At 36.3% G+C, this 13,943-nt stretch overlaps 1 protein-coding gene across 1 annotated transcript in view; it reads right to left on the bottom strand.

Moving 5' to 3' along the window:
- Positions 1 to 13,943, bottom strand: part of DNAH14 (dynein axonemal heavy chain 14) — a gene marked incomplete at its 3' end in the record, with an annotated part of 220,288 nt that overhangs the window by 143,813 nt on the left and 62,532 nt on the right. The window contains exons 17-21 of the mRNA XM_081039181.1: positions 12,943 to 13,312; positions 8,094 to 8,284; positions 4,751 to 4,996; positions 3,158 to 3,279; positions 2,086 to 2,257 (exon numbers count right to left, since the gene is read on the bottom strand). Of these exons, the coding sequence (XP_080895307.1) occupies positions 2,086 to 2,257; positions 3,158 to 3,279; positions 4,751 to 4,996; positions 8,094 to 8,284; positions 12,943 to 13,312 (1,101 nt within the window). The remainder of the gene's footprint in view (positions 1 to 2,085; positions 2,258 to 3,157; positions 3,280 to 4,750; positions 4,997 to 8,093; positions 8,285 to 12,942; positions 13,313 to 13,943) is intronic.

The following is a 13,943-nucleotide window of genomic DNA, read 5'->3' as shown; positions in this document are numbered from 1 at the left end:
CAAAATCTTCACTTACCCATCTCTCGGTCATCCTCATGCTCTGCCACTCACCACCCCCACTGTTACCAAACTGACTGGGAGCTTTCCAATCTCCATATTACAGGATATTCCCATAGCTGTCGCTTTTGTCCTTCATTTTGACTTCTGGGAGGGATTTCACTTGGCTGTTTTCCTTCATCCCTCAGCCACTTATCATTTGCCTTCAAGATCCCTGTACGCCCCCTACACTTTAATGTTGACATCTCTTGGTTCCGTTCTCATGACTCTCCCTACCCATGATGCTTTTCTTGGGCGATTTGATACACACCCACCTGCTCTTGGCTTAGATCACTTCCCTCTGCCTTAGATAAATACACCCAATGGCTGATTGAAGACGTTCACTTGATTATCCCACTAAAGGTTAGATTTTCAATATGTACAAACTTAGTTCTGTCCAGACAAGCCTCATCCTCCTCTACTCGTAGTTCCTATCTCTGCAGTGTGATCATCTTCTACTTTGTGGGCCAAGCCAGAAATCCAGGCACAATCCTGGACCTTTTTTTCACCCTCTACTTACCTATCTGAAGCTCCTGATGCCACCTTCTTTCATCCTTACCATGTTCTCACTTTAGTCCCCCACTATTTCTAGTCTTTTAACTGGTTTCTTTACATCTATTCCCACTGCCCCCAATCTATATATACTCTACGCTTCCTCTAGGGAAGTGTTTCCTCTACATTAAATCATATCGCTGTCCTGCTTAAAATCCTTCAGTGGCTACTCAACAGTCAATATTCATTGTGATATTCAAGGTCCTTCACCATCTGTCCCCTGCTCCCCTGGAGAATCTCATCTTTCACCACTTTCCAATTTGCAATCTATGTTCCACCTGCATCACCTTGTTTACAACACCAGAATGCGCCATACCTGCTGACAGGTCCACCTCTGTACTTTTCCCCTTGCAGAAGATGCTCTTCCCACCCACCCACACCTGATTCTTTGACCTGGCTAACCCATGCACTTCCTTCAAGTCCCAGGTCAGTGATTCTTTCTCACAGGTAGGATTTAATCTCTCTACTTTAACAATGTCATACCATCCAACCTGTCACAGCAGACATCACACTGTAACATCTCTACCTTTTTTGGTTGCCTGTAATGTATTTTGAGTTCTGTAACAGAAAGGACTGTATCTTTTATCTTTGTAGTCCCAGCATCTAGCAGCAGTGCCTGATATAAAGCAGGTGCTTAGTACATGAATGAATGGAAAATTATTGGTTGGTAATGATGCTTAGTAATAGTCCAAAGACGTACTAGAAATAATTAGAAAGCTTTTTTCAACGAGCTCTTGGTAAACTGGTTATTATTAACCAGATCACTCTGGGTACCACCCCTTACGACTGTCCCAGATCACGGATTTACGTAGCAGAGGGTCTTCCTGGGTAGACAACTTTCTATAGGCTGTAACGGCCATATGTGGCTATTCTGGAGGAATCAACCCAACTACTAAGACGTGTGTTCAACAAGGAAAAAAGAAAAAAGAGGAATGCCTGGAAAACATCTTGGCTTATAAAGTGAAGTGAATATGTTCACATAAAGCTCAAATAGTAAAACCCAATATTAAAGGTATATATGTCTAGCTGACAATTTAATATTCTGGCAATATAAAAACATATGGAATCAATAATATAAAAAATCATCAAAATATTCAATTTGAACTTTTGCTGATTTTATAACTTAATGATAATAGTAGTGCTAATATAAGTAACACCCATTAAGTACTTTCTTTGTGCCCGCTCCTGTGTTTTAAATGCACTGTCTCATTTAGCACAATTCCCCTCAAGGTAGGTACTATCATTAACCCCAATTTAAAGATAGGGAAACCTAGTTGCTTAAACATTTGATACTTTGCCTAAGGTCATTTAGATTGATCCATCCATTTTTTCCCATTTTGACAGTATTTTCATTAACCTTATAGATGGTGAGAGTTTGAAATATTGTTAGCAGCTAAAGCAAAGAAGAAAATCTGCATTGAAATTAGTTTCCGTAGTCCATTATACTACATTTTGTAGATTAAATGATTCTCCAGTTTAGGACGGCTATAGTTTTACCTCTAGACTTTTCTTTATATGTTCAAGGTGTATGTTGCAATTTTGCAGAATTTCAAGGACTCCTGCAGAGGTGGCTATTTGCAAAGCATCCAGTTTATTTTGTATTTTTAACATTATTTCTTTCCACATGGAAATCACTTGAGAGAAGAGTTTTGCTTCTGCTGGGAGCTGCCTTTAGAAAGAAAATTAGGGATAATTTTATTTTTTGAAGGTACTACAGTTAAAATCTATAATCTAAATGCATTGCCACAGAATATTGTTCAATTTACAAAATATTTGGATATGTTACATTTTTGCTGATCAATCATTAAAGATATTTTTCCAGTATCTATTATGTATAAGTGATGTACATGGTAGAAAATACTAGGATAAATCAGATATATATCCATCATTTAACAAGATTATACTTTGTGAGGTACAGGATAGATGCAGACAAGTTCTACATAAAGTAAGTGGAAGTGATTTTTGTCCTAGGAAATGTAATAAAACAAAGGGCTACTAAAATTCTAGGGAAGTGAAGTCTGGGGAGAGTTCCTAGGAGAAGAAGCTATTTGATCTAAGTTTTAAAGGAAGAATAGTGCTTTCGTATGAAGAGAATCACAGAGAAGGCGTCTGACCTAGAAGCAAGAGTACAGCAGTGTGGATAAGAAAATTCACGTTCCACTAGTAATTATCTCATCTTGGGAGCTAAGGAAATGTAACGCAGGTTCAGCATACGTACAGAAACTTTCCTTTACAGAATAGTATCATTATTTTCTCCCCTTGGAAAAGGGAAGCGAAACTCACACCTGGCATGGTAATCCACTGATACATTAATTGGGAGTTTTGTTTCTGCTGTTACTGACGTTGAATGAGGGAAATATTGGCAAAGGTGTGCAGTCTCGTTGTGTCATGTGCTCTGATCACCTGTATGTCCCACTCCTATACCACCCTAGCCCCAACCTGGTTCAAGCTCATTTAGGTAGGATTGTTTTACAGTGCTCATTGAAAAATGACTTCTCAAGGATTACAGGAAATAAATTACCCACCATGCTGTTTTTAAATCTATATATGGCGTATTTTAAGTTGTTACCTTTGTATTTCTAAACAATTAAAGATTGGTTCAAGATACAGCCAAGTTCTTTGACAGTACATCCATTCCTCAAGAGTGTGAGAGAAAAGAGTCAAGTTTTGATCCCATTTATCCACAAGAACCTACAACGATAAAAACACACATACACACAGACACACACAAATCTAATTATGAAATTGCTCTGTAAGAGTCATATCATAGAAACTGAGATCAAAGGAGATTATCAGTTACTGACATATGGGACGTAATTAATGGGGTTCTTAAATGAATATAAATCTAATTATATTTAGTTTTGGGAGAGGTTTGAGATGTCTTGTTCATCCAATTTTCTGCCTTATTTATAATATACAAATATTTTGGGTATGCATATTCTTTCCTTTCTTTAAACATTTTTGCAGACATGTACACATGTAATATCTTTAATAATTTAGATAAATGCAATCATATTATTCATTGTTCTGTAACTTGCTTTCTAAAAACCTAATCGTGTCTTTTAGAGGAGTTGTAAGTTAGTATTCATGGGTTTTCTTCATTATTTTAATATTAGAAAATTCCACTTGTAATAAAGGCATTTAGTGCTCTAAATATTCCTTTTCATAGGGCTCTAGACAATTGTGATAAGGTTTGGTTTATAATTCTCTTTTTATTTCTAATTAAGAAAATGATTACATTTCCTATGTTTTCTTATGGTTGATTTTGAATTTCCATTTTCTGTGGGTGATTTTGTTATTGTTTGTCTATTTTTTGCTACTTTTCTGCTGTTCATTTTTTATTTTACTGCATATGGTTAGAGAACAGAGTCTGTTTGGTTTATCTCTTTTTTGTAATTTATTTAGTTTTTTTCTCTAACTTCCAATTAATTGACATTTTCCCTAAATGTGTGGGTTTGCAAATGATGTGAATTCCATTTATTGTGCACATATTTCTGTCAGTCTAGAATCAATTTTGTTAATTTTACTATTAAATATTTCTATATTATTACATATCTTACTGAGCTTTCTAAAGTTTTTAAATGATTCTTAGCTATGTTATCGAATGGGGGGCTGCCCAGAGAGGGACTATCAGAGAATACTGAATACAAGTTGACCATATGGTTTAATTCCTAGTTATGCTAGAATAGAATAGATGTGGGGACTGCTACTTGTTCTAGGAGTAACGACAGGGACCCACAGGTGTAGAGGTAGGATTAATCTTTAAGAGCAACAGCACAGGATATGAAAAGGAAGCATTCGCTTCAGCAAGCAGGACCTCCAGACAATGGCTTTGGCAGAGGCACTGCCAGCGCTGTGGGTATCTGCAGCAGCATTGGCACTGCTGGTCAAAGGCAGGGCTCACGTGGTCATGTTTTTATATTACCAATACGAGTATTCATCATCTCTGCCCAAATTAAACTTCCTGACATTTCCTGGTGAACAATCAATAATGCTTCCATAAAAAGTTATTTTTAGTATTTTCATTACTAAATATTCCACCTCATTTCTATGGAAGTATATGAATGATTTATATAATTCAACACCTTGCAGAATACAAAAATTAAAATGATCAGTAAAACTATAGACAATTAAAACATTTTCCCTTTGCCATAATATTTACCTTAACGGGACCAGTATAGGCAGATCCTTTAACTGTTGCAAGTATGATTTGAGACTCTTCTAACTGAGCTAATATGTCATCTAAAGATGAAATGATTAGGACAGAGTAAGTCTCGGTGCAATGAAGAACTAAATGTAAAGGAGTTGTGTTCCAAAGTTCAATAACCTTAAATAGCATTTTTTCAAGAGAAGCTTCATTAGTTGCTGAGGTTGATATTTCATTTATTTCACTTTCATACTGAAACATCTAAAATGAAAAAAATTATTTTTTAATATCCAGTGGAGCAAATAATTCCTGGTACATTTAAACTGGAAGGTTTAAATGAACACGTTGACGGTACATCAGAAATACGGAAGCTCTGATTCCCGTTAGGTTTATATCCTAACCAGAGATTTCATGGCCTAACCTTCATGACAGCCCTGTTTAGTTTTTAATCATCCTATTTCTTCATGCTCAGTGAAAGTTTCTCACCACGATGTTTATTGCCTCTGATTCTAGTCAGTATAAAGAATAGTTAACAGCACCTTCTGTATTTGTGCAGGTGGTATTTATTTCCTTCAGCTTTGTTTTCTCTGCACTGATGTCAACTGTTTAATTGCTTTGTGATATGCTTTTACTTTCTATAATAATTCTTGAGATATAATCATCTGAGAGACTATAACTCCACTGGATGCACCTTTCCATGGCTTCCCTTTCTTTGCCACATCTTGATGAAGCTAAGTGTTCCTCAAAATACATTAGTGAAGTTTGTATAGGTCCTCTTTCCATGTGCACTGACTGCCAATTCACACAGGACAAGGTCCTGATATAAGATATCCAGATTCACTCACCATAATAGAGATACTCAGAGAGCTTCTCATTTCCACATCTTAGACTGAACTAGCTGGACTGATTGTTTTTATCCCGAAAGAAGAATCTACCACTGTTCCCATATGTCATTTCCATGGGGCTAATGAGTGATGCCTAATTCCTATGTTTCGTTAATGCAGCTCATTGGGGACTATGAGCAAATATGACAAGTTTTCATCATCTCTCTTACGGATCTGCCAAAGATGCGTGTAAGATGGAGGAAATCAGTTGACTGCTTACGGCCTTAAGGAACAGCTTTGGGAAAGAGGCCTGCCCTTTGACATAGACTGTCAGCCAAAAGCAGACAAAGAACCAGAGGATCAGCAAGTTTCTATGCTGAAGAAACAACATCCGTGCCTAATGCTGACATTCTGAAATTGCTAAGTACTAAATTCAGACACTGATAATGTCTAAAGCAAAATTTCAACCAAGTGGATCTTGGCCCCTTCTTTATTGTCAAAGTTTGGGACCTGATCACAAAATGCTCAGCTCTCCCAACTGACTTGGTAATATCTGGGAAGTTTCAGATGAATCTCAATGCCTAATAATAATTATATGCCTCTATTATAAAGCACATGGCTTTCTAAAGTGAAAATGATCAACTATAAAGTAATTGTATTCATCTTATGCATACTATTGATCACTTCCTCTTTCCTTACTTTGAGACATGCTTTTCATGTCATAGGCTTTTCAGAGCCTGCATCACATCTTGGGCAGAACGGTTGTTGCAGAACATGGTTATTTATTCATCTGACAGGATCACAAATGAACGTCCATCATAGCCTGTCCTGGACAGTCTGGCAGCATGACCGCCATCTCTGGGTCAAAACCAAGACATACACGCTTGATTGAGTCAATGACGGCTGAGTTGCTAGGCCAAATCCTGTCCATCGAGGCACTTACACGTTACTCGATAATCAGGTGCTGAATTTCTGCAGGATGATCAAAATCATCCAGGAACTCTTAGAGTTCACTTAAGATTACCAACTGATTGTCTGCTTATCACTTCTGATGTCTATAATTAACCTCAAGAAGAAGGGGTTCCTCTGATTCCTGGCTACAGTATTTCAGAGGCTGAAGACCTAATTCCTTTTCGTTCAGATGTTTAGTTATTTTCATCTGAATCCTCTAAAACCTGTGTGGCACTTCCTTTTTAAACTGTCTGTTCACGTGGGAAATGTAAGGATAGGTCACTGGAATCTTTTGAGGCCATCAACACAGTGTCGGCCACCAGCTGATCCCCTCTAGCTGATCCCCTTAACTTTTATTGCTTGCTGCTACACTTAGTCTGCCAAATTTCATCTTTTCACTAACTTGCCTAGGCATGATTCTAATAACCCAAGACTTGGACAATGAAAATATCATGGAAAGTGTGCCAGATTTTTAGAATGCTGGTTTGCATAAACTTAGCTGTTGGCATTGACTTCTAGGTTCTGAAATTATCTAGATATTTTACAGAATTCACTCTTGGCACATCGATCAGTTAGGAGGCTCTGGTAAAGACCCAGAAAAGCAAAGAGATTTAGAGGAATGAGGAGTAATAGAATAAGAGACGATTCAAAGATTATTTCATAATTTTTAGCTTAAGCAATTGATAAAAAAAAAAATAGAGATGCCTTTTACTGAGATGGGGAAGCAAGAGTAAGAGTAGAATTTGGGAGATGAAGAATGAGAATTGCATTTCCGGACATTAATTTTGAGATATCTTTTAGACATACAAGTAGAGATATTGAATAGGAAATTAGATACATGAGTTCAACAGAGAGCTTGAGGTTAGGGCTGGAGATATAAAACAGTCTAACTTTTAAAAAAATCAATTAAAGTTGTCTTCTAAAATTCTTTTTAAATTCTTTTAATTTCTCCCCATTTCCTCATCACAACAGAGAATTTAGTAGAAAATTATAGGTACAACATACTGTTGTTGATTACATTAGACACTGTCAATACTGAAACGTGAAACATAAATGAAGCTTACTATAAGGTAGGCATGGAAGTAGAAAAAATTATAAACACAAAAATCATGGAAAAATTCTATTTTTATAACAAAATCTACATGACAAATCAAATAGTTGCTAATTATGTATTTAAACTATAATATTAACTTATTGATAGGGCTATCCTAATATGCTCTTTATATATTTTCACTTTATATTAAATGGAATGTAGTTTTGGTTTTTCTATTCCAATAAAACTTATTCTCTATTAAGTATATAGCACTGTTAAATAAAACATGTATTTCATTTGTCACATATGAAAACCAGTGTTACTGTTTCTAATCAACTAGATTAGAATAATGGCACAATGAATAGATTAACCAATATGGCTAATTAAACACAATTTCCTATCACTTATCATCTACTGATATATTCCCACTTCCCTAGGCATTCTATGAACTTCTTCCTTTTCTAATTCCTATTCCTCATAGATTTACTTGCCCACTTAAAGTTGGCCCCTCTGCTATTTCAACCTATTTTTAAAAATTATCTTTACTTACTTTGAGCACTAGGAGATTCTCCACCGTAGAGTTTTTATCAAGAGACACGGACTTTCCAATAATCTCCTGGAGTGCCTCCCAATGCCTTGGCTTGAGACAGGGGTTTCCCAGAGCTCTGATGATAGGCAGCTCTTGTTTAAAATCTGTCACCGATTGCTTAAGACGTGCTACCATGTCGTTTTTAGGTAAACCTGTAAATAGCAATGGGCTGGTAGGCTTACAATATGCTCATCATATTTTTTTTCAACCAGAAAACAAAATTGTTATTTAATGTAATGCTAGTTTATCAGTTGTTAGTTTGTACTAAAACAGTGAGTTTTATTAACATCACCCTCCCACAAGAATCAACTACGGATGAAAATAAAGAGAAACAGTTATCAGGACTGGAGATTAAAACCCAAAACCATCAGAGCCAAGTTACCTTGGAAAATTTGACACTAGAAATAGCCAGCTACCACAGGGTTTCCCAGACTGTCACTGACAAGACAGACAGGTACAAAGACAGACAGGTACACATATATGCAGTCAAAAGATGGGTAGAGGTATTGGGCTTTTAAATTCTGCTCAGTAAGGAAGAACACCAGTGGAAAAAAATCTGTCACTATTATTTCATAAGGAAAACATTTTAATTGCAGGAAATGCAGGTAAAAACTTTGCCACAGACCAGCTTCGGTGTGTCCTCTGGCACTGACAAACCACTGAGGTACACGACTCAAAACTTATGCAATTGAAAGTTCAATGCTTATAACCTTTTTACTCAACATTTTTTAAAAAAAAGAAAAAGGAGGCAGAGGAATAGGCCAAGTTGGGGACTCAGGAGAACTGAAAACTATACCCATATTCTTAAATGTCCAATTTTGTAAAAATGGTTTTTGTTTTGTTTTGTTTTTTAACAAAGCCAGGTTGACTAATAAAGTGTCTTTCAAGACCTGGTTAAATAAAAGGATAAGAGAATAACTTTGGTTTTTGCAAGTCTATATACTTTGGCAAATAGCCATGATTTTATCTAGTAAACTATGGATAAAAAAAATGTTGTCAAAAAGACAATAGAACAAATTAATGTGACAAAGAGCTGGTTCTTTGAAAAGATTAACAAAATTGATAAACCCTTGGCTAGGCTCACTAAGATAAAAAGGGAGAAGACACTAATAAACAAAACCAGAAATGAAAAAGGGGAAGTTATCACGGACACCACAGAAATACAAAGGATCATGCAAGAATACCATGAAGGACTATATGCCACCAAATTCAATAACCTAGAAGAAATGGACAAATTCTTAGAAACACATAGCCTTCCTAGGCTAAACCATGAAGAACTGGAAAATCTAAACAGACCGATCACCAGTAATGAAATTGAATCAGTCATCCAAAACCTTCCCAAAAGGAAAAATCCTGGACCAGATGGCTTCACTAGTGAATTCTACCAAACCTTCAAAGAGGATCTAATACCAATCCTGCTCAAACTCTTCCAAAAAATTGAAGAAGAGACAGTACTCCCTAACTCATTTTATGAGGCCAACATTACCCTGATACCAAAACCTGGTAAGGACAACACAAAAAAAGAAAACTACAGACCAATATCTCTGATGAATACAGATACAAAAATCCTAAACAAAATTCTAGCAAGTCGAATACAACAATGCATTAAAAAGATTATTCATCACGACCAAGTGGGGTTCATTCCCAGGGCACAAGGATAGTTCAACATCCGCAAATCCATCAATGTGATACATCACATAAACAAAATAAAGGACAAAAATCATACGATTATATCAATTGATGCAGAAAAAGCATTTGACAAGATACAACATCCATTTATGATTAAAACACTTAATAAAATAGGTATAGAATGAAAACACCTGAACATAATAAAGGCCATATATGACAAACCCTCAGCTAATCTCATAATTAACGGTGAAAAACTGAAGCCCTTTGCTCTACGTTCAGGAACACGACAGGGCTTTTCAACATGGCATTGGAAGTCCTCGCCAGAGCAATCAGGCAAAAGAAAGAAATAAAAGGCATCCAAATGGGGAACGAAGAAGTTAAACTGTCACTCTTTGCAGATGACATGATGCTATATATAGGAAACCCTAAAGACTCCACCAAAAAGCTATTTGAAACATCAAAGAATACAGTAAAGTTGCCGGCTACAAAATCAACGTACAAAAGTCCATTGCATTTCTATATACTAACAATGAAATCTCAGAAAAAGAAATAAAAAAAACCAATTCCTTTTGCAATTGCAGCAAAAAGAATGAAATACCTAGGAATAAACTTAACCAAGGGTGTAAAAGACCTATATCCTGAAAATTACAAGATGTTTTCAAAAGAAATTGAAGAAGACAGAAATGGAAAGACATTCCATTCTCATGGATTGGAAGAATCAACATAGTTAAAATGGCCATATTACCCAAAGCAATATACAGATTTAATGCAATCCCCATCAAAATCCCAATGGCATTTTTAAAAGAAATACAACAAAAAATCATCAGATTTGTTTGGAACCACAAAAGACCCCGAATAGCCAAAGCAATCTTAAGAAAAAAGAACAATACTGGAGGTATCACACTCCCTGATTTTAGCTTGTACTACAGGGCAACAATAATCAAAACAGCATGGTATTGGCAGAAAAACAGACACGTAGACCAATGGAATAGAATTGAGAACTCAGAAATAAAACCACATAAATATGGACAGATAATTTTTGACAAGCAAAAAACATACAACAGAGAAAAGACAGCCTCTTCAATAAATGGTGCTGGGAGAATTGGATAGCCACGTGCAAAAGAATGAAACTGGACTGCTATGTGTCATCATGTACCAAAATTAATTCAAAATGGATCAAAGACTTAAGCATAAGACCTGACACAATAAACTGCATAGAAGAAAACATAGGTACTAAACTTATGGACCTTGGGTTCAAAGAGCATTTTATGAATTTGACTCCAAAGGTAAGGGAAATAACAGCTAAAATAAATGAATGGGACTATATCAAACTTAAAAGCTTCTACGCAGCAAAAGAAACCATCAACAAAATAAAGAGGCAACCAACTGAATGGGAGAAGATTTTTGCAAACAGTGCCTCCGATAAGGGGCAAATATCCAAAATATACAAGGAACTCATGCAACTCAAAAACAACAAAAAAAAAACAACCCAATTGAAAAATGGACAGAGGACCTGAAGAGACATTTCTCCAAAGAGGACATACAAATAGCAAATAGACATATGAAAAAATGCTCAACATCGCTAATCATCAGACAAATGCAAATGAAAACCACAATGAGATATCACCTCACCCCAGTCAGGATGGCTATCATCAACAAGACAAATAGTAACAAGTGTTGGAGAGGCTGTGGAGAAAAAGGAACCCTCATACACTGTTGGTGGGAATGCAGACTGGTGCAGCAGTTATGGAAGGCAGTGTGGAGGTTCCTCAAAAAATTACAAATAGAATTACCATATGACCCAGCAATCCCTCTCCTGGGTATCTACCCAAAAAATCTGAAAACATTTATCCATAAAGACATGTGTGCTCCAATGTTCATTGCAGCTTTATTTACTGTGGCCAAGACATGGAAACCACCAAAATGTCCTTCGAGAGATGAATGGATAAAGAAGTTGTGGTATATATACACAATGGAATCCTATTCGACGGTAAGAAAAGATGATATAGGAACATTTGTGACAACATGGATGGATCTTGAGAGTATATGCTAAGTGAAATAAGTCAGACAGAAAAAGCAGAGAACCATATGATTTCACTGATACGTGGTATATAAACCAAAAACAATAAAAGAACAAGACAAACAAATGAGAAACAAAAACTCATAGATACAGACAATAGTTTAGTGCTTACCAGAAGGTAAGGGGGATGGGGGGTGGGAGATGAGGGTAAGGGGGATCAAATATATGGTGATGGAAGGAGAACTGACTCTGGGTGGTGAACACACAACGGGATTTATAGATGGTGTAATACGGAATTGTACACCTGAATGTAACTTTACTAACAATTGTCACCCCAATAAACTTGAATTTAAAAAAAAGGTGTTGTCTACTTGTTACTTATATATTTATTGCTCTATGAAACTGATGTATGACAAAATACTGCGATATCGAGACAGAATGCACAAAATGTTATGTTAAAGCAGTGAGACTACGGGTGATTTCTTCCAATTTTTCTCTTTTCTAACTTTTTGTGATACTGTTATATTTCTTGTATAATTTAAAAACAAGCAAATTAAATTGTTTTTCTGGAGAGGAAAGTATAGCTTGAAGTACAGCTGAGAGATAAGGGAGAAATTTAAAAAGCAAAAACATTCTTTTGCCAAGTGAAATAACACTTTCCTTTTGGAAAGGATATGATCTTACAGAATTGCTCACACGGGAACAGCACCTCTGTGTTGACAAGATTTCAAATTTGATGATTAGCAGAAGGGAAACAGCTCAAAATGGCTTGTTAGCTGTTTTCCCGCTGCCCAGAGGATACTCCTGGAGGCACACACCGTGAGGATTTGGGTGAAAATCCTGAAGGTGGATCCTTATCATCAAAACATTTCTGGCCCTCAGAGCCATAATCATAGGGATTCTGGGGTTCTACCTCAGGAACCAACCTTTAAAGGATACAAAAATTGTTGTAACTTAAGAAAAAAAAATTGGGACAACGTTTTCATTATTTTTCTTGCTTCAGGAAACAATCCTACCTATACTCCTGCACTGTCTCTCCAGCCATTAATGGCCAGCCCTTGGCAATAGGTAAAGAAAAAAGGCCCAAGACAATGATCTTGCTGGCCCAGAGGCCATTTTGTGTGTAGTCCTGGGTGGAAAACTTGAGAAAGACACTCTTACCTTTTTCTAGTACAAAGATTATGTTCATCCATTTTGAAACATTTCTCTGTACTGATTCTACATCAATACTGTGAAGAGCACTATTCTTCCATCCAGGAACGAGTGCTCCCCATTCCTCTTGTGAATCCCATAATAATTTCCTTAAGGTTAAGTCATAGTCAATGTCAGAGAGCTCTGACAGCACAATCTGTGTTAGCTCTTCCACATTAGGAGAACGTATATGAGACCTGGGATCATCCAAACAATCCTGATAGTTTAAATACATTTTAACTTTATTGGCTAAACCGGCAGCTTCCCCTGAGAGAGCCTGGATGGTCTCCATTGCTTTTGACACCTGAGTACCGGCAGATAACAGGGCAGGAGTTCTTATCTAAAAAAATAACAGCAAGACATTCTAAGAAATCATACTGCTCAGAACTTAAACCTGTTTACTGACAGCATTTCAGTGTGCCATCTAAGCTTCAACAAACATTATTTGCAATTATCACGTAAAATGCCTGTCCTTAATTTATGACTTGTGTTAATTATGACGAATTATTTAATTATTATTCCATTGGTTCTATAATTTACTGTGTATCTTCCCCGTCTTAAGCACTGTGGTAACATATTAATCTTGAAAGTTAGTACAAGATTACATATAAGAACCTTGATAGTTAGTATTTTTAATATTTCAAAGAAGTGGTGAGGTTATAAATAATCTTCCCATCATCAAATAGTGTGTGGAGGTTCCAGGGTACGGCCTTAGGGCAGTCTGACTCCCAAACTCATTTCCTTCTTCTGATCCCATTGAACTTTGTGTTAACTTTTATGATGCATGTCACATGCTGTCTTGTATGAGTCTTACTACTGCACATGAAATTGCGGACATTTGCAACAATGACGTCTGAGGAGGAATATAAGTAAAATTTTGCCCTGATTTTTTTCCCTACTAAATTAGAAACTTCTTAAGATTAAAGGTAGTTTTGTTGATTTTTGTATACCTCATAGAACCCAGTACAGTA

Source organism: Rhinolophus hipposideros (assembly GCF_964194185.1).
Source record: "Rhinolophus hipposideros genome assembly, chromosome: 26".
In the NCBI taxonomy this organism is placed as follows: Eukaryota; Metazoa; Chordata; class Mammalia; order Chiroptera; family Rhinolophidae; genus Rhinolophus; species Rhinolophus hipposideros.
The sequence above is the reverse complement of the archived record's forward strand: the minus strand, read 5'-3'. Positions and strand labels throughout refer to the sequence as shown.